At 40.1% G+C, this 18,786-nt stretch overlaps 1 protein-coding gene and 1 long non-coding RNA gene across 2 annotated transcripts; one reads left to right on the top strand and one right to left on the bottom strand.

Annotated features, from left to right (window-relative positions):
• Nucleotides 1-9,085: 9,085 nt before the first annotated feature.
• Nucleotides 9,086-10,872, bottom strand: LOC106911662 (uncharacterized). The gene is made up of 3 exons (XR_015765060.1): nt 10,592-10,872; nt 9,805-9,902; nt 9,086-9,493 (listed from the first exon to the last, which is right to left on the bottom strand). It is a non-coding gene; the product is annotated as an uncharacterized LOC106911662 (long non-coding RNA).
• A 3,042-nt stretch (nt 10,873-13,914) lies between these two features.
• LOC148155782 (uncharacterized) lies at nt 13,915-15,797 on the top strand. The gene has a single exon (XM_088011740.1). It carries the CDS (start codon nt 14,477-14,479, stop codon nt 15,656-15,658), a length of 1,182 nt encoding a protein of 393 aa, XP_087867866.1. The 5' UTR covers nt 13,915-14,476; the 3' UTR covers nt 15,659-15,797.
• The last annotated feature ends 2,989 nt before the right edge of the window (nt 15,798-18,786 follow it).

The following is an 18,786-nucleotide window of genomic DNA, read 5'->3' as shown; positions in this document are numbered from 1 at the left end:
TATATATAACATATGAAGGTGGAAGTAGTAGTTGTGTAATATATATTTTTTATGGTTATGCTTCTCATTTTCTTTTCTTTATGCCTCCAACGCCAGTCCTGCTGTTCTTTCACTGTAATGCGCAAAGACTAAAATAAACATAACAGGGTTGTTTGGGTGCAGAGAATAAAACATGTTGTCACACTTTATTATCAAAATCAACAAATTACCAAGAGGATAAATTCATGATGTCTTTTTGTTTAATGTTTTATAAGAATGTACATCGGAAGCTTGCGACCAAATCGTGGATAACGGCGTCTTCTGCTGTTAGTATGATATAAATAAAGTTTACATCTGTTTTGTACAAGTTTCATGATGTCAAACTAACTAAAAGCTTTGATACAACATGTTTACCATGTGAGGTTGCACTTGCTGCACTTGGATAGCATTTCTTTTGATTTCCTTCTCCACATTGGATCATTTCAGCAAAATCTTTTTTTTATGAACTCAAATTGGAAACTGTTGTCACTAAATTTGGGCTTGGTGGACATTTCATCATGCACAGGTAGCCATGTCCAGCGTTCCAAACGTAATGTCCTCACTCTGACAATTTTCACACGTTCCTTGGTTTCAGTCATGGACATGAATCCAACTATTATCAGAAACACAGAGATGGACGAAGGATTTTTAGAAAGTGGATTTTGCAGGTTGATGCTGTTTGTATGAACTGAAAAGCACTTACTGGGATTGTCTAGAATGATTTGAGAAATGCACCAAAGCAACTGAGGAAAACTGCCAATTATAAACTTTGTCCATATTCTGCCCTTTCTTTTAACAAAACATTTTAACGGAAACACCAATATGTCAAACTTGCTGTATTACACATTTCTATTGTCCTCAGCTCCTTGGCTGGCAGAAAAGCCCTGCTATGGCATTACATCACCTTTTCCTCGTCCAGGGCCTGGAGCTGAACATTCAGCAATCAGCCGCACAAACTCCATAACAGAGCCCGTCCATCCATTTTCTTTGCACCCTTGTCCCTTGGTGGGGTTGGGAGGGTTGCTGGTGCCTATCTCCAGCTAATGTTCTGGGCGAGAGGCAGGGTGCACCCTGGACAGGTTGCCAGTCTGTCGCAGGGCAACACAGAGACAAACAACCATGCATACACACACTCACACTCACACCTAGGGGCAATTTGGAGAGGCCCCTTTAACCTGATAGTTTTTGTTTTTGGACTGTGGGAGGAAACCAGGGTACCCAGAGATAACCCACACATGCACAGGGAGAGCATGCAAGCTCCATGCAGAGGGACCGGGGCCGGGTATTGAACCCAAAACCTTCTTGCTGCAAGGCAACAGCTCTCCCAACTGCGCCACTGTGGAGCCCCATCAAGATGAAACCATATTTTTAGTTTGCCTAAATTCTGGAAAGACGGCATCATTAGCTCTCAGTAAACAAAGCTGCAAACAGAAATGCAGTGGATCTTTAAGGAAGAACGGCAGATAATCCCCAAATCCACGTGCGAAAAGCTTGTTGCATCACACCCCAAAAAGACGCATGGCTGTACTTCTTCAAAAGGGTGATTCTACTCAATACAGAGCAAAGGGTCTGAATACTTATGACCATGTGATATTTCAGTTTTTATTTTTTAATAAATTTGCAAAGATTTCTAAGTTTGTCTTGTCTCTGTCAAGATGGGATGCTGAGTGTATGTTCATGAGAAATAACTTTTTTGATATTTTAACAAATTGCTGGAATAAAGCAAAGAGTGAAAAATGTAGAGGAGTGTGAATACTTTCCATATCCACTGTAAATATGGACTCAAGTTTAAACAGATACATGAAACACAAGAGAAAAATCTTTCAGTTGTGATCTTTGTGGACACTGATATATCTTGAAATCAAGTTCAAACACACATGAGAATCCACACAGGCCACACAACGTACTGCTGCGATCTTTGTAAAACAAAAGATTTATCTATATATCAAATATAATCTCACACAAGAGAACCACCCTAGAACAGAAAACATTTTGCTGTGATGTTTGTGAGAAATGATTCAGGGAGAAAGGAGATTTAAACACACATATGAATGTCCACACAGGGAAGAAACCTTTCAGTTGTGATCTCTGTGGATAGATGTAGCCAGAAATCAAATTTAAACAGATACACGAGAGTCGACAAAGATAAATATTTTAGTTGTGTTACTTTAGGGATAGGACAGGCACACGAATCAAGCTTTAATCACGTTTTTACGAATCACGAACCACAAATCAAAACAAATAAAAAATATTCAGCTGTGTGTGTTGAGCTAGAGGACACTAATGAGTGGAAACTGATTTAGAATGTAAACATAAGAATGGAAGGAGTATGAATAATTTTAACTTAATGGTATTTATGAAAAATATATTTTCCTCATAAATGTGAGACATGTAAAAGACATAATATATTATAAAATATATAGACATATGTAATACTTGTATGTGTGAGAAAACCTAATACTATGCAAAGTCCCGCAGTTTGACAATGAAAGTTACTGGCTGTTTATCTTAAAAAGTTGAAAAGGTGAAAGTGAGATTTGATTAAGAAAACTTTCTACAAAACAACTCGAGAAATGAGTGTTGTCAGTATTTGTTTCAATATCTAACACTGACAGTCCTAATTAAAAGTATATAATTTTCTCTCTGCAAATTGAATAAAATTGCCATATATACCTACACTCCTCACCAGTAGGTGGCGGCGATGCACACCGGAAAGTTTTTTTTTTCTTTTTCTTTTCGCCAACCCGCAAAAACCGCAAGAGGAAGAAGAAACTTCAGAGGATTTCCTGTTTCTGCATCTTAGGTCATGCGGGGACAACGCGTCCCGCTTTTCATGGTTTGGTGATATTTCTGGTAAGAAAACGGTAAATATTCTCATAGTTTGTTGAAACATGTTTGTACCTTCGCAGTAAAGTGTTGAGCAGGCAGTATTTTAACAGGATGGTGTGTTTCAGAAACGGATGGTGAAGAAGAGCTGAGTGCGACGCAGAGCGGCCATTTCCTGCTGAGGATCAGTTGTGGGATCGTCTGTGAACTCCAGCGTCCTGGTGAGCTGAAATATTGCTGTGGAATTAAAACTTTGATGAAATAATTCATTAAGTTCCTCCACACGCTTTAAATAACTGCTTTTGTGTAATTTAGTTCTTTGGATGTTGCTTGTACAGTCAGAGGCCTCTGCTATGTTTCTGTCATTTTATCTAATTTATTTAGTCCTTTTTCAGTTTTAATTATTGTTTTTTCTTATTCTGTAAGCTTTCAACTAGGGATGTTGTAAACAAATATTTTAGTAGTCGGATAAAAAAATTATAAAATGAAATATTGGTACATTTGGCATAATACTAGTGTTACTATCAATTGCAGTCCAATTTTTCATATTTGAGCATCCCTAACATTTACATCTTTGGAGTTTAGTAAACTAATCTGTAACAATAATAGCTCACTTTCTAAGTTAACCAGAAGAAATGTTATACAAAAATCTGAAATTCTATTGAATTTAATAATAAAGAGGCAGGCTCACAAATATGCTTATAAAACATGTCTGTAATCAAGCTTTTAGTTTCATTCATCTTCAGTGAGTTTCATAGATGAATTCTGACCTTGCCCCATACCTGTCAGGCTTTGGGTTTGAAAACGGGAAATGTCGCCTGGAGTGGGGGAGGAGAGGGCAAATGAACGAATATAAGATGGGGGTAAAGGGGAGGAAATAGACTAGGGGACGAACGTAAGAACGAGGTGGAGCACCGCGGTAAAGCTAGCCGGCTCTGACTCCAGCCGGCCCAGCACACAATATACAAGTGCGCGGTCGCTCAAGACATTATGGTACACCCATTTACGTGCTGCTTTCACAATAAAAGCGCACATCCGGTCCATGTTTGAGGTACTCAAATCCAGCCGCAGCATTTGCAAACAGAAAATAATATATGCTGAGAAACTAATACAAAACTAATACTATATATATATATATGTGTATATATATATATACAGTGGTCCCCAACCCCCGGTCCGTGGACCAATTGGTACCGGGCCGCGCAAGAAATAATTAAATATTTCCGTTTCATGTATTTGAGTCTGGAGGATCTTTTATTTTGAAAATTCTTTAACCGGATTCTTTCAGTTACTTGCGCACCAACAATGAGCCCACAAGCATCAAAATGAGTAAGAAACAGATAAGGTGTCTTTGGAAAGTTTCTTTGCAAAGGGGAAAAGGCCCAGAGAAGAGACAGGAGGATGGATTTATCCCGGACCGGTAGGTGAGTACCACATTAAGCCGCTCTGTGTAACATGCGGCGACCGGCTGCTAATGAGGGAATGAAGCTTCAAGCTGCTTCACCACATAGAGACCAAGCAGGCTGTGGAAATAAGCAACACTTTGGGTGTCATTGTCTCCCATCACTCCCAGATGGGACCGTCTCGTTCCAGAGAAACAAGCTCAGGGCTCCCGTTAGTCATTATCGTGAGTTAAAATTTTCACGAAAGTAAAATGCTCGGTTTTGTGGCGTATCTGCATCTTATTTTGAAGGGATATGTAAACGTTACCATAGCGACCAGAGTCAGAGAGCGTTTGGGCAGTGGTCGAGAGGAGATGAGTAGAGCTTGTGAGTCTTAAGTCTGGTTTAGACGGCAAGATTTATGAATTGTTGGCCGATTCTCCAAACCTCTGCGACCACAGAGCTGATAAAAGTACAACAGGTTCGATCGGTTCGTGTGTCCAAGGCAGGAGCAACACGAACCGATTCCAGTCAGGAACATAGTGATTCCAGAAGAAAAGCCACAAAACCCCCAATATAGCGGGAATTTAGAATAACCAAACACGGAGTGATAGTTTGCGGACTCATTTTAAGTTAAGAGATAAAAGAGACAAAAAGAAAAGGCGGTGGATAAAAGACAGCGAGAGCAGCCGCTCTATTTGCTGCACTATGTTTTGGAGGCGACTATGTTTTTTCATAGTTAACATTTTTAACTGATTAAACATAAACATATATAATAACGACCTTTACATATAATAATAAATATTTCACATATCATCTCCGATATCCACGGATTCACAGCTGCGCGTTATGTCAGCTGTTTGGGATTCCCCTTCTGTTCTGACGTCACCGCGCTTTCTGATTGGCTACTTGTCACATTCAACAGGTTGTATATTCAGGTTGGGTATATTCAGGATTTAGCGGAAACACCAACATGCAGAAGCCTTATCCTTAACCCCCCCCCCCCCCTCCCCATCCCCCCGGGCCGCAGCAAAATTTTCCAAGTCTTGACCGGTCCGTGGTAATAAAAAGGTTGGGGACCACTGAAAAAAAAAATAAGAAAAAAATCCCCTCTCACCCTCCATGGGTGGTCTGTTTCATCCTCTGAGCTCGGGTCCTCTACCAGAGGCCTGGGAGCTTGAGGGTTCTGCGCAGTATCTTGGCTGTGCCTAGAACTGCACATTTCTGGACTGAGATGTCTGATGTTGTTCCTGGGATCTGTTTGAGCCACTGCTCCAATTTGGGGGTGACTGCCCCGAGGGCCCCTATGACCACAGGCACCACTGTGGTCTTCACCTTCCAGGCCTTCTCCAGTTCCTCTCTGAGGCCCTGGTATTTCTCCAGTTTCTCATGCTCCTTTTTCCTGATGTTGTGGTCACTTGGTATTGCTACATCCACCACAACGGCTTTCCTCTGTTCTTTATCCACCACCACAATGTCCGGTTGGTTCGCCATTACCATCTTGTCTGTCTGGATCTGGAAGTCCCACAGGATCTTAGCTCGGTCATTCTCCACCACCTTTGGGGGTGTCCCCCATTTTGACCTCGGGGCTTCCAGTCCATATTCTGCACAGATGTTCCTGTACACTATGCCCACCACTTGGTTATGTCGTTCCATGTACGCTTTCCCTGCCAGCATCTTGCACCCTGCTGTTATGTGCTGGACTGTCTCAGAGGCCTCCTTGCACAACCTACACCTTGGGTCTTGTCTGGTGTGGTAGATCTGAGCTTCTATTGCTCTGGTGTTTAGTGCCTGTTCCTGGGCGGCCAGGATGAGGGCCTCCGTGCTGTCCTTGAGTCCAGCTTTCTCCAGCCATTGGTAGGATTTCCTGATATCAGCCACTTCAGTTATTTGTCGGTGGTACATCCCATGTAGGGGCTTGTCTTCCCATGATGGTTCCTCCAGCACCTTGTCCTCTGTTCCCCATTGCCTGAGACATTCGCTGAGCACATCGTCCGTTGAGGCTTTGTCCTTGATGTATTTATGGATCTTAGATGTTTCATCCTGGACAGTGGCTCTCACACTCACTAGTCCTCTGCCTCCTTCCTTACGGCTCGTGTACAGTCTCAGGGTGCTGGATTTGGGGTGGAACCCTCCATGCATGGTTAGTAGCTTCCGAGTCTTAACATCCGTGGCCTTCATCTCTTCCATTGGCCAGCTAATTATTCCGGCAGGGTATCTGATTACTGGTAAGGCATAGCTGTTTATTGCACGGATCTTGTTCTTGCCATTGAGCTGGCTTCTCAGGACTTGCCTTATTCGTTGGAGGTATTTGGCTGTGGCTCCTTTCCTTGTGACCTCATCGAGGTTGCCATTTGCTTGTGGTATTCCCAGGTACTTGTAGCTGTGCTCTATGTCTGCTATCGTTCCCTCTGGGAGTGAGACCCCTTCTGTGCGGACGACCTTCCCTCTCTTTGTAACCATCCGGCCACACTTCTCTAGTCCGAATGACATCCCAATGTCAGTGCTGTAGATCCTGGTGGTGTGGATCAGTGAGTCGATGTCTCGCTCTATGGAGTTAGATTTGTTTCACAATTATTCAATCAAAAAAAAAATCATGTCAAACAAAAAAAGTAGTATTCAATCAAAAAAAAAAATCATGTCAAAGCAAAAATCACTAAGTTTTTTTTTTAAACTTTTTTTTTGTTTTTGGTTGAGTCTCTTTTTTTGGTTGAAACTTTTTTTTTTGGTTGAGTCTCTTTTTTTTTTGGTTGAAACTTTTTTTTTTGGTTGAGTCTCTTTTTTTTGGTTGAAACTTTTTTTTTTGGTTGAGTCTCTTTTTTTTTTGGTTGAAACTTTTTTTTTTGCTTGAGTCGCTTTTTTTTGGTTGAGTCGCTTTTTTTTTGGTTGAAACTTTTTCTAAGTTTTTGGTTGAATTCGTTTTCTTGCTTATACAACTTTATTTGCTTTGGGGAAGCTTACATGAACATTCTGGGCGGGGCTTAAGGACGAGCGATGTAAGACGTGTTCCGATTGGTTAGCGCTGACTAAAGCGGATGACTCCCTGAGATCTCAGAACTCCGTCCCGAACTGCAGGGCTTCGGTGACGGGACACAGAATGTGATGGTAAGTAATCTTCACAAAACTACACCGTTTAGCAGCTTCTAAAGTGTCCACCCTGTTTCAAAGAAGAAATCTTACTCAACTTATGACGACAGTCACATATTTTGTCTGCCGTGATCCCCGGTAGCATATTGTGCTAGCTAATGTTAGCACTAGGTAAAGTTCATAAACTAGGCTTGTGTAATATTCGCCTGTCTTTATGTTGAATTCGTTAACCAGCGCACCTCTGTTGAGTGGCATTAAGCGTGGAAAATACCAAATATATCTGGAGGAAATATGTGTTAAAAAACTGTTGCGCAATCCTCAGTGTGTGTGTGTGTGTGTGTGTGTGTGTATTAACTAGCATTGAAGCTAAAATGGGAAAACAGCGGATCGTTGCACCAATGTTATCAGGTCCACATTAATCTGCACCACACGTCAAGTGACTGTGCAGATGATTTATTTACCAAGCACATAATCAGTGCTGTCGATGAGGGGAGGCAACGTAACTCTTAAATATATATTTTCTTCCAGATGTAAAATGTAAAACTAAGCTGGTAGGTCACAGGCCGAAGGAGGATATTCACATAATTTCTGTTTTTTATTATTTGGTGGGTGTGTGTCCTGTACTTAGTTTTATTCCGAATTACATGTAATATGCCTTTTGCTGTGTTATATTAAATTAATTTGGTGTTCTCCTAATTCCCCATTCTAGTATGACCAGCAGAGTGCAGCTGAAGCAGGACAGGCTTGTAGGTCTTACTGATTCCTCCAGCTGCTACAGACGATCAGAGCATGAGGATGGAGAGATCAGTAAGTGTTGAGTCAGAGAAGGTCAGGTAGGGAAGGAAGTGTTGCTTATAGGGGCCGTGTGTGTTTGGCTAAATATATTTTAACATACATTTTCTACTTACTAAATATTTCAGTTTACTCTCTCAGTAACTTCAGTGTTATACCTCTGCACTATTTTTTTGCAGTTTCTCTTATTGTGATACAGTAACTGTTTCACTTGAACATTTAATTTCCTGAGATGTAGTCAATTTATTTTCAATTAAAACTCTTAAAAAGACTTTAGGGCTTATTAGGTTTTGATTATGTTGTCTAGGTAAATATCATCACTTACTCATACTTTTTTAATTCATTTTTGTTTTTCAGATTTGCGTCAAAGCTTCTTGATTCGTTTCTGAGCCATGATTGAGACTCTCCATGATGTTCACCCAGGACAGAGGGGAACTGTTATCAACTCCACTCCATTGACCCCTTGAGACCTTCCTGTTGTTAAATTGCTTTTCCCTTGGATCCAAGCACCTGCACCTCACTGACCAGTAGTGACCATCAGTCCACAGTCAACTGGATCATCACAACATTGACTAACTTTTTATTATTTACAATTAGGATCTGAAAACCAGAGGACCAGCTACGCAAAAATCTACCTGCAAACTTTAAGCATCTACCCTGACACTGCAGTGATCCTGGACTGGGCTGAGCTGCTCTTCCTCTCTCCTCCAGAGTGACGAGTTTTCATCACCAGTAAAGACAAGTTTGAGTAACTGCTGGAAAGTGTATTGTATATTTTTAGTGTTCATTTCGTTATACTGTTTGGACTTAAAATAAAATGTAATCTCTTTTGTAATACTCTACATTTTACAAACCTTTTTCCCTTATCTCAGTTGTAACATTATGTGAAGTATTTGCATGTAATTCGGCCTTCAAGCGAGATATTAAAATTAAACGCTTTCAAGCAATATTTCATCTTTTCTAAAACAAAATACAGAAAATACTTTCACAAAGTGGCTTTATTTCTGTCATTCCTCTTGTGAGTTGTATAATGGAGTGTTATGGCCAGGTTACAAGTATTTTTAATTATCAGAATGCAGTCATATTAGGATCATAAAGATGCAATTTTACCAGAAGAACATCTTAAAATTTTATCGAAGTCTTAGCTCCCTCTGACGAAACCAGCTCAGTCCAGGTGGTTCCGATACATTCAGTGGTTAAGAGGATCAATTGGCCACCAGGTCAGCATTGATGTCAAAATAACAAACAGAGCTACTGATGTAGGAGTATTTTCCATGTTGAAGAAAAGCTAAGTTTATAATGGGAGAGGGAAAATGATGCGTTTAGGTCAGCCGATGTCTCCATCCAGGAAGCCACTAAAGCCAAACAGAACTCCAGTCCAGCTCCAGCTGCAGTGAGGATGAAAAAGGGAGAAATAACCGAACGTTAACATGACAGGGAATAAAGGAAATTTGGTAATTCGCTTTTAATGTGTTCCAGATCCAAAAAGAAAAAGTTCTGATATAAACTTGTTTATTTCTGCCAGGATGTTGGTGGTAATTTTTGTATTTTTATTACAATGTATCATTAACACATAAGCATGCATTATTTTTAAAACCACTAAATAAAATGACTTGGAGAAATATATTTAGCCAAACACACACGGCCCCTATAAGCAACACTTCCTTCCCTACCTGACCTTCTCTGACTCAACACTTACTGATCTCTCCATCCTCATGCTCTGATCGTCTGTAGCAGCTGGAGGAATCAGTAAGACCTACAAGCCTGTCCTGCTTCAGCTGCACTCTGCTGGTCATACTAGAATGGGGAATTAGGAGAACACCAAATTAATTTAATATAACACAGCAAAAGGCATATTACATGTAATTCGGAATAAAACTAAGTACAGGACACACACCCACCAAATAATAAAAAACAGAAATTATGTGAATATCCTCCTTCGGCCTGTGACCTACCAGCTTAGTTTTACATTTTACATCTGGAAGAAAATATATATTTAAGAGTTACGTTGCCTCCCCTCATCGACAGCACTGATTATGTGCTTGGTAAATAAATCATCTGCACAGTCACTTGACGTGTGGTGCAGATTAATGTGGACCTGATAACATTGGTGCAACGATCCGCTGTTTTCCCATTTTAGCTTCAATGCTAGTTAATACACACACACACAGACACACACACACTGAGGATTGCGCAACAGTTTTTTAACACATATTTCCTCCAGATATATTTGGTATTTTCCACGCTTAATGCCACTCAACAGAGGTGCGCTGGTTAACGAATTCAACATAAAGACAGGCGAATATTACACAAGCCTAGTTTATGAACTTTACCTAGTGCTAACATTAGCTAGCACAATATGCTACCGGGGATCACGGCAGACAAAATATGTGACTGTCGTCATAAGTTGAGTAAGATTTCTTCTTTGAAACAGGGTGGACACTTTAGAAGCTGCTAAACGGTGTAATTTTGTGAAGATTACTTACCATCCACATTCTGTGTCCCGTCACCGAAGCCCTGCAGTTCGGGACAGAGTTCTGAGATCTCAGGGAGTCATCCGCTTTAGTCAGCGCTAACCAATCGGAACACGTCTTACATCGCTCGTCCTTAAGCCCCGCCCAGAATGTTCATGTAAGCTTCCCCAAAGCAAATAAAGTTGTATAAGCAAGAAAACGAATTCAACCAAAAACTTAGAAAAAGTTTCAACCAAAAAAAAAAAGCGACTCAACCAAAAAAAAAGCGACTCAACCAAAAAAAAGCGACTCAAGCAAAAAAAAAAGTTTCAACCAAAAAAAAAAGCGACTCAAGCAAAAAAAAAGTTTCAACCAAAAAAAAAGAGACTCAACCAAAAAAAAAAGTTTCAACCAAAAAAAAAGAGACTCAACCAAAAAAAAAAAGTTTCAACCAAAAAAAAAAGAGACTCAACCAAAAACAAAAAAAAAAGTTAAAAAAAAACTTAGTGATTTTTGCTTTGACATGATTTTTTTTTTTGATTGAATACTACTTTTTTTGTTTGACATGATTTTTTTTTTGGTTGAATACTACTTTTTTTGTTTGACATGATTTTTTTTTTGATTGAATAATTGTGAAACAAATCTAACTCCATACTCGCTCTTGGCGTACAGCTTGATGTCATCCATGTAGAGGAGGTGACTGATTGTGGCCCCATTCTTAAGTCGGTATCCGTAGCCAGTCTTGTTGATGATTTGGCTGAGGGGGTTCAGGCCTATGCAGAACAGCAGTGGGGACAGAGCATCTCCTTGGTATATGCCACATTTGATGGACACTTGTGCAAGTGGTTTGCAGTTGGCTTCAAGGGTGGTTTTCCACAGCCCCATCGAGTTTGCAATGAAGGCTCTTAGAGTCCTATTGATGTTGTACATCTCTAAGCATTCAATGATCCAGGTGTGTGGCATTGAGTCATAGGCTTTCTTGTAATCAATCCAAGCGGTGCACAGGTTGGTGTGTCGGGTTTTGCAGTCTCGGGCGACTGTGTGGTCTACAAGGAGTTGGTGTTTGGCTCCTCTACTATTTATGCCGATGCCCTTCTGTGCCGTGCTCATGTATTTGTCCATGTGTCCGCTTATCTTAGCCGCTATGATGCCTGACATGAGCTTCCATGTTGTAGAGAGACAGGTTATTGGCCGATAGTTGGATGGGACTGAACCCTTTGAGGGATCCTTCTGGATCAGGATTGTGCGCCCTTCAGTTAACCATTCAGGGTGAGTCCCATTCTGTAGCAGCTGGTTCAGTTGAGCTGCCAGTCGCTCATGGAGGGCAGTGAGTTTCTTTAGCCAGTAGGCATGGATCATGTCAGGCCCTGGTGCTGTCCAGTTTTTCATACCCGAGACTCTTTCTTGGACATCTGCCACAGTGATGGTTACCGGGGCTTGTTCAGGGAGGTTGCTGTGGTCCTCTCGTAGAGAGGTTAGCCACTGTGCATTGCTGTTGTGGGAGGCCTCCCTTTCCCATATGCCTTTCCAGTATTGTTCAGTCTCCAGCCTTGGTGGGTCTGCTCTGTTGTTAGTACCCTGCCATTGAGAGTACACTTTAGCTGGTTGGGTGGAGAAGAGCCGGTTGATCCTCCTGGCTTCATTCTCTCTTGTGTATCTCTTTAGGCGGCTGGCCAAGGCTTGGAGCCTTTGTTTGGCAGTTTCGAGTGCTTCAGGTATGGGCATCTGGCTGTACTTCTTGGGTACTGATCTTTTCATTGCACCCCTTAGGAGCTCTGACAGCTGGCTCACTTCCCTCCTTGTTATCTTGATCTTAGCCTCTAACCGTCTTTTCCATGATGGATATTGGGTCTCATGGTTGCTCTTATAGCCGAGCATTTCAAGGATCACTGATGCTGAGTTGTATATCAGCTCATTGGTTTCTGTTATGGTGTTGGTAGGGATTGTTCTCAATGCTGCATTCACATCTTCAATGAGACTTTCTGATGGTACTTCACTCAGCCGTTGTAATTGGCGTCGGGGTTGCCTGGTGTTCATTCGGGCCACGATTCTCTCTCTCAGGTCAGTTGCTGTCTCGTTCAGCTTTGATAGTTCGTTCATTACTGGGGCTGCATACCCAGTCTCGGGGTGGGGAGTAGTTAACTCCCCCCTGACCTTACCTTTGGGCTCCTCCCTTATGCCGTAGCATTTGTGTTGTACCTCGTCAATCTCAAGTTGTGATAGCAGTTGCCGTTTGCGGATGTTGGAGCACTGAGCTACTAGTTGTTTGGCAGTCATTGTAGACTATCTTTCAAAAAAGATAAAAATGACTATATATATATATATATATATATATATATATATATATATATATATATATATATAGTATTAGTTTCTCAGCATATATTATTTTCTGTTTGCAAATTCTGCGGCCGGATTTGAGTACCTCAAACAAGGACCGGATGTGCGCTTTTATTGTGAAAGCAGCACGTAAATGGGTGTACTATAATGTCTTGAGCGACCGCGCACTCGTATATTGTGTGCTGGGCCGGCTGGAGTCAGAGCCGGCTAGCTTTACCGCGGTGGGGGAGCTATACGGGATATTTAAGGCTGCCGTACTCAAGGTATCTCCCCAGTCATTTTAAGGATGCTTATTGGTTCCCCAAAAACGATAAAAAGTTGGACACTATGATCAATCAATAGAATCCCCACGGGCCAAACTTGAAGATTGGACGTTATGCCGCTAACACTTAGCCTTTGTCAACAACTGAGAGGCGGAAGTGAGAGCTCCGCGTGACGCAAGTAATGTCCCTGCCTGAACACGGTGCGCTAAATAATAAAACATAAATTAATGAAGGTTCGAGGCAGATAAATTTTCCTCGAGGAATTTTAGTAATCGAGGTACTCGAATCATTCAAGGAATCGTTTCAGCCATACTTTCAATATTTCAGTTTGGTTACCAAAGTTTAGCAGAAGTCTGTATTCTGGTTTTGAGCAAACGTAGAAAGTACAATACTGCACATTAAGAAGCCCAGCTATTGTCCTGTGAGGATAACTGGGACCAACTAAAGATCTGCATTCAATCACAACAGCTTCATGAACTTAAAGAGCCCTGCTCTTAAGAAACTGTCTAGTTCCCAAATGAAGCAAATTACTGTAAACAGCTTTAGGCCAGAGTGACTTTGTCCTGATTCCCTGTTGGATCAAACATCTGATTCAGAGCATTGATAGCGCAAAAAAATGTCACCTTGATGAGTTCATTATCTTCATGTCATCACACCAAAGTGATTTGTTGTCTTTGATCTGGGTTTTAATTTGTTATTTAAGTCTGTGTAATGTGCATAAAACAGAAGTAGACACATTTTTCAAAAGAGACAAGTTTATATTTAAATTTATGAACACAATAACATCCATCAATTCAAGCTACAAAGTAACATGTTTTGGCTACAGGATTGTAAACAAAAAGTAAAAACTAGCAACAAAAATGCCCCATTTAAATAACTCAGCTATTATTTCTTCGGCTTTCTGCTACAGATGCAATTTATCGATTAATGAGTAATCAAAAGTTAATTGATCTTATTCAGGGTTTTCACCAGAAAATAGACTAAGTTTGGTGGTAGTTGGCCCCAGGATGGTTGATCGCCAACTCATCGAGTTTTAGAAAAAAAATGTTTACAGTTGAAAATATTGCTATTTATTATGTGATGTAAGATATTTGAGACATGCTACAGTTGTATAAAAAAGTCAGGCTTAAAATACAGATTTTAACAGGCATTGCTCTTATAGTGAACCTCAGAGCGAACAACATCGCAGTTCAACCTAAAGTCAAACATTTATGTACATTAGTTTGTAACACTAATAATGTTGATGTAAATATAAAGCTGCAGTGGTTTATAATGTACATAATTTGCTTCATTGGTTCCTGCAGATGCTCAGCAGATGTTGCTGCTTAAAGAAGATGCTCCTGAAGAACATGGTCCAGGTCTTGACCTACAAGGTCCAGAGTCTCTCCCACCAACCATGAATGAGGATGATGAAGAGTTTCTCCTGTCTTCTCGCCTTCATCAGCACCACAGAGAGTTACCAGAAGATCACTGTGAAGCAGCAGAACCTATCAGAAAGCAAGATCATGGAAATTATTCCAACTCATCAGAGACTGAACTCATTGAGGAGGATGAAGAGGAGGAAGAAGCTGATGTAAATAATGTTTTCTGTCAACTTGAACAATTGCCAGATTGCAGTCCAAATAGTAAATACAAGGGAAATGACAGCAAGGTGAGCCATTCAACTAAAGGTTCTCCAATCTCTCAGGATAAAATGAAATTATTTACTTCAAAGAAAACCCTAGACTCAATGAGGAAAGTTAATGTTGAAATGAAATTTAGCTGTGATGCCAATGGTATATCATGTAAAAAAAATCCAACATCAAAAAGACATGCGAGAACCCTAGCAGAACATGAACATCTCTGTAAATTGTGTGGCCACACATTTAAAAAAAGAAGTTACTTAGACACACACATGAAAATCCATACAGGAGAGAAACCTTTCAGTTGTGATCTTTGCCAATACCGATGTAGTGTAAAATCAAGTTTAAATGTACACATGAGAATCCACACAGAAGAGAAACCTTTCAGTTGTGACCTTTGTGGATACAGATGTAGCCAGAAATCACATTTAAATGTACACATGAGAATCCACACAGAGGATAAACCTTTCAGTTGTGACCTTTGTGGATACAGATGTAGCCAGAAATCACATTTAAAAGTACACATGAGAATCCACACAGGAGAGAAACCTTTCAGTTGTGGTCTCTGTGAATACAGATGTAGTGTAATATCAAGTTTAAACAAACACATGAGAATCCACACAGGGGATAAACCTTTCAGTTGTGATCTTTGTGGATACAGATGTAGTTTACAATCACATTTAAATAGACACATGAGAACCCACACTGGAGAAAAACCTTTCAGTTGTGATCTTTGTGGATACAGATGTAGTTTACAATCACATTTAAATGTACACATGAGAACCCACACTGGAGAAAAACCTTTCAGTTGTGAACTTTGTGGTTATCAATGTAGTCAGAAATCACAGTTAAACAAGCACATGAGAATCCACTAAAGATAAACATTCTAGTTGTGATATTTTAGGCACAGGAAATGAGGATCATATTTTAAATGGAAGACTCTAAAGAAAAATATTCTTCTGTTGTGTGTTGAAGTCTATGAAACAATAAAAAGAGTGGAAATTGATTTTGAAATGGCATTGTTGCAGGGTTTATTGTGGAGAATGTCGGTGCTATTAAGGACTTTTTTTTTTCAGATGCTCCTCTTCCACTTATGGTTTGATTTTAATATTTTAATTGAATACACTAGGGATTTTTGTTTGAGACTAAACTGCTGTTAGTTGTAACTCTTTAAGTAAAAAAAAAAAAAAAAAAAATATATATATATATATTATGTACGACACAGGGCTTAAAGAGCTCCGCCCGGGGATCGGATCTCCGGCTTTTGACCAAATGGTCCACCTCAACCAATCTTTATGGGTCGCCTCAACCAAACGGTAGTCTCAGGGCTTAACGAGCATAGACATAAGAATAGACGCTTCATGAACTGCTCTTGCCTATTGTAGCTGACGAGATTTAGGGCGGCCATCTTGGAGCGGTCCACCACTCCACTCAGCGTTATGTGTTTAGCAGGCACAATGATGTATCAGCCAGGGCTTAAAGAGCTCCGGCCAGGGGCCGGATTTCCAGCTTTTGACCAAATGGTCCGCCTCAACCAAACTGTAGTCTCCGGGTTAGACCGGAACGTGTCGGCGGCGACGCATCTAAATTTGCAGTACCGTAATTCCGCCACACGTAGCGGTATCTGAAAAATTCCAATGGCTTCTGAAATGGGAGACGTTGCACTTTCCAGCAAATATCGGGTTAATACGGGAACTTCGCAGCTGCAGAGTGTAATTAATCCGGCGGGTGGGGTGAACTCGTTTAATAGACGGTATATTGCGAAAATAACTTGCTGGATATTGAAAGTTCCGGTTGTTATGGATACATTGGTAAGTATGTCATCTCACAGGACATTTAAAGAACTACTTATATTAAAATAAATAAGATTTATTTAGTCAGACGTTTGAAACTTAGGCGTAAAGAGCTCCGTCTGGGGGCCAGACTTCCAAGCAAAGCGAGCATTAGACCAAACGGCCCGCCTCAACTAAACTGTAGATAATAGACAAAGATGTCTGCCAATCAGAATTCTACCGTGTTCTTGACCAATGATTGTAAAACGGTTTGTAGAAAAGAAGTGGATGCGTTCGGTTAAATCAAATGCGATATGAATGAAGATGGAGTTTGTCTCACCCGGTAAAGAAACACGTTTACTTGAGAAAGGAATTAAAAACAAGTGGGGCTGGGCAAAGGAAAGGGGACAAGACGGGAAGCTGGTGGAAACTTTTACACAAGGGGGGCGTTTGGTCGAAGGTAAACTTTACACCTTAAATGCACGACAATACCAGTTTAGATTTTGAGCAACTTACTAAAACTGTGTTGTGTAACATTAAATCATGCCTGCCTGCAACTGTATCGATGGCAGCTCTCCTATTCAGTGTTTGTAGCTTGTAGCTCCGCTCATGCTACTAGTAGCTTCGCCACATCAGTTCAGTGTTACACCGGCTGATGACATTGCTGTGATTCACTTTGTCTGCTGTCTGATTTTCTAATATTTTATGTTTTATTGAGGATTTTTGTACATAAGTTTTGGCAGTTCTGTGATCATGTTAAAGCAGCAACTTATATTAAAAAGTGTTTTATTTCCGTTTGGATGCTGCCCGCTTCCATGGAAGGACAACTGAAAATCGCTCTTATAAACATGTAATTACTAAAATCACGATACCCTCACTTTGTATCCGTCTGAAAAATGAACCCATTTAAATAAAGAAATCCCTCCATGTGTGATACCACGATAGAGAGCGTGGTATGGATGATGGAGAGCGGACCACTTACACCGGCACTGTAAGTGGTCCGGTATGAAACGGGTGTGATAGAACAACGGAACCACAGCACTTTTGAATTACAATAGTCAGAATACCGAAATTGTTTCCGTTATTTTAAAAGGTTTATGTCAGTCTGCCTTTTCCCCATCGATATGCCCTGCACCTTAGGGGGTAAAAAAAAAAAAAAAAAAAAGACGTGCACATTGTGCAAAACTCTGAAACAGGAGAAGCGGGACATAAAATGGAGCGACGAACTAGATGTGAATTATGGCATAAAAACAGAGAATGCAACGCTGGACAGTGAAAAAATCAACACATGATGTGAAACATGACGATTAGGCAGCGCAGCAGGTGATGAGTGAAGATTAATGATGGTCAATAAACGATAAAATAAATCTAGCAACAGGAAAGAAACTAAAGTGGACATAGCAATAAACCAAGAGAGGATAATACTAATCAAAAGAAACTAAATGGAAATGAATGAAGAACATAATACAAGAATAAACTTAATTAAATACAGAGGAATAAACTGGTATGGCAAGACCTTTAGAGCAATAATTAATACAGAGGACAGTATGGCAAGAATAAAAAGACACTACTTCCAGCTCAAAGGTAAAATAATATTGTTGAAGTGCCATGGGTTTGTTGAGACCATATCTAATATTGAGAATAAATATATCTTACAGACCATAATATCAAAGAACTTATCACTTATTTATGTTTTTAATTAGATTTTATATATTTATTTCTTCAATATTATTTTTCATGTCAACGTTAATGTCATGAGGCCGATAACTCCATGACACTTTCAATTTAACTCATTAGGATTTGATTAAGCCAGATTTGTGTCACTTATTCATTTAGTTGGTAATGTTGCATATTCTAAATTACTTGCAAAAACATTGACTGAAAGGACTCTTATTTAATGTTGAGGGATTTTTGCCTGTAAGGCAAACCTTTAGGGCACAGACATTTTACATTTTGTTTCGAGTTGAAATGCACTGAAGTCTTATTTGAGTTTGAGTGTTTAGCTTGTTAGTTGTATTGTTAGAAGCAATTGTTTGCACTATTCAAAGACACTTTATTAAACTGTGGCAATAGCATCAATATAGTTCATTTCTATCACCTCTATAAGTTTCAGGCTCAGGATTTTTTTTAACTTTAAGCCCTATGTAACAATTTTTTGAGTCTATTTGACCGATAAAAAGCATCACATTTTCAATTATAAAGGCTTGCAACTTGCCTTGCTTTCTTTGGTC

Source organism: Poecilia mexicana, unplaced genomic scaffold, assembly GCF_051168715.1.
Source record: "Poecilia mexicana isolate PSO_F unplaced genomic scaffold, ASM5116871v1 scaffold_13, whole genome shotgun sequence".
NCBI lineage: Eukaryota > Metazoa > Chordata > Actinopteri > Cyprinodontiformes > Poeciliidae > Poecilia > Poecilia mexicana.
The sequence above is the reverse complement of the archived record's forward strand: the minus strand, read 5'-3'. Positions and strand labels throughout refer to the sequence as shown.

Bases quoted from the DNA above. Each gene is read 5' to 3' on its own strand.
- LOC148155782 (XM_088011740.1), top strand. From the start codon at position 14,477: ATGTTGCTGCTTAAAGAAGATGCTCCTGAAGAACATGGTCCAGGTCTT.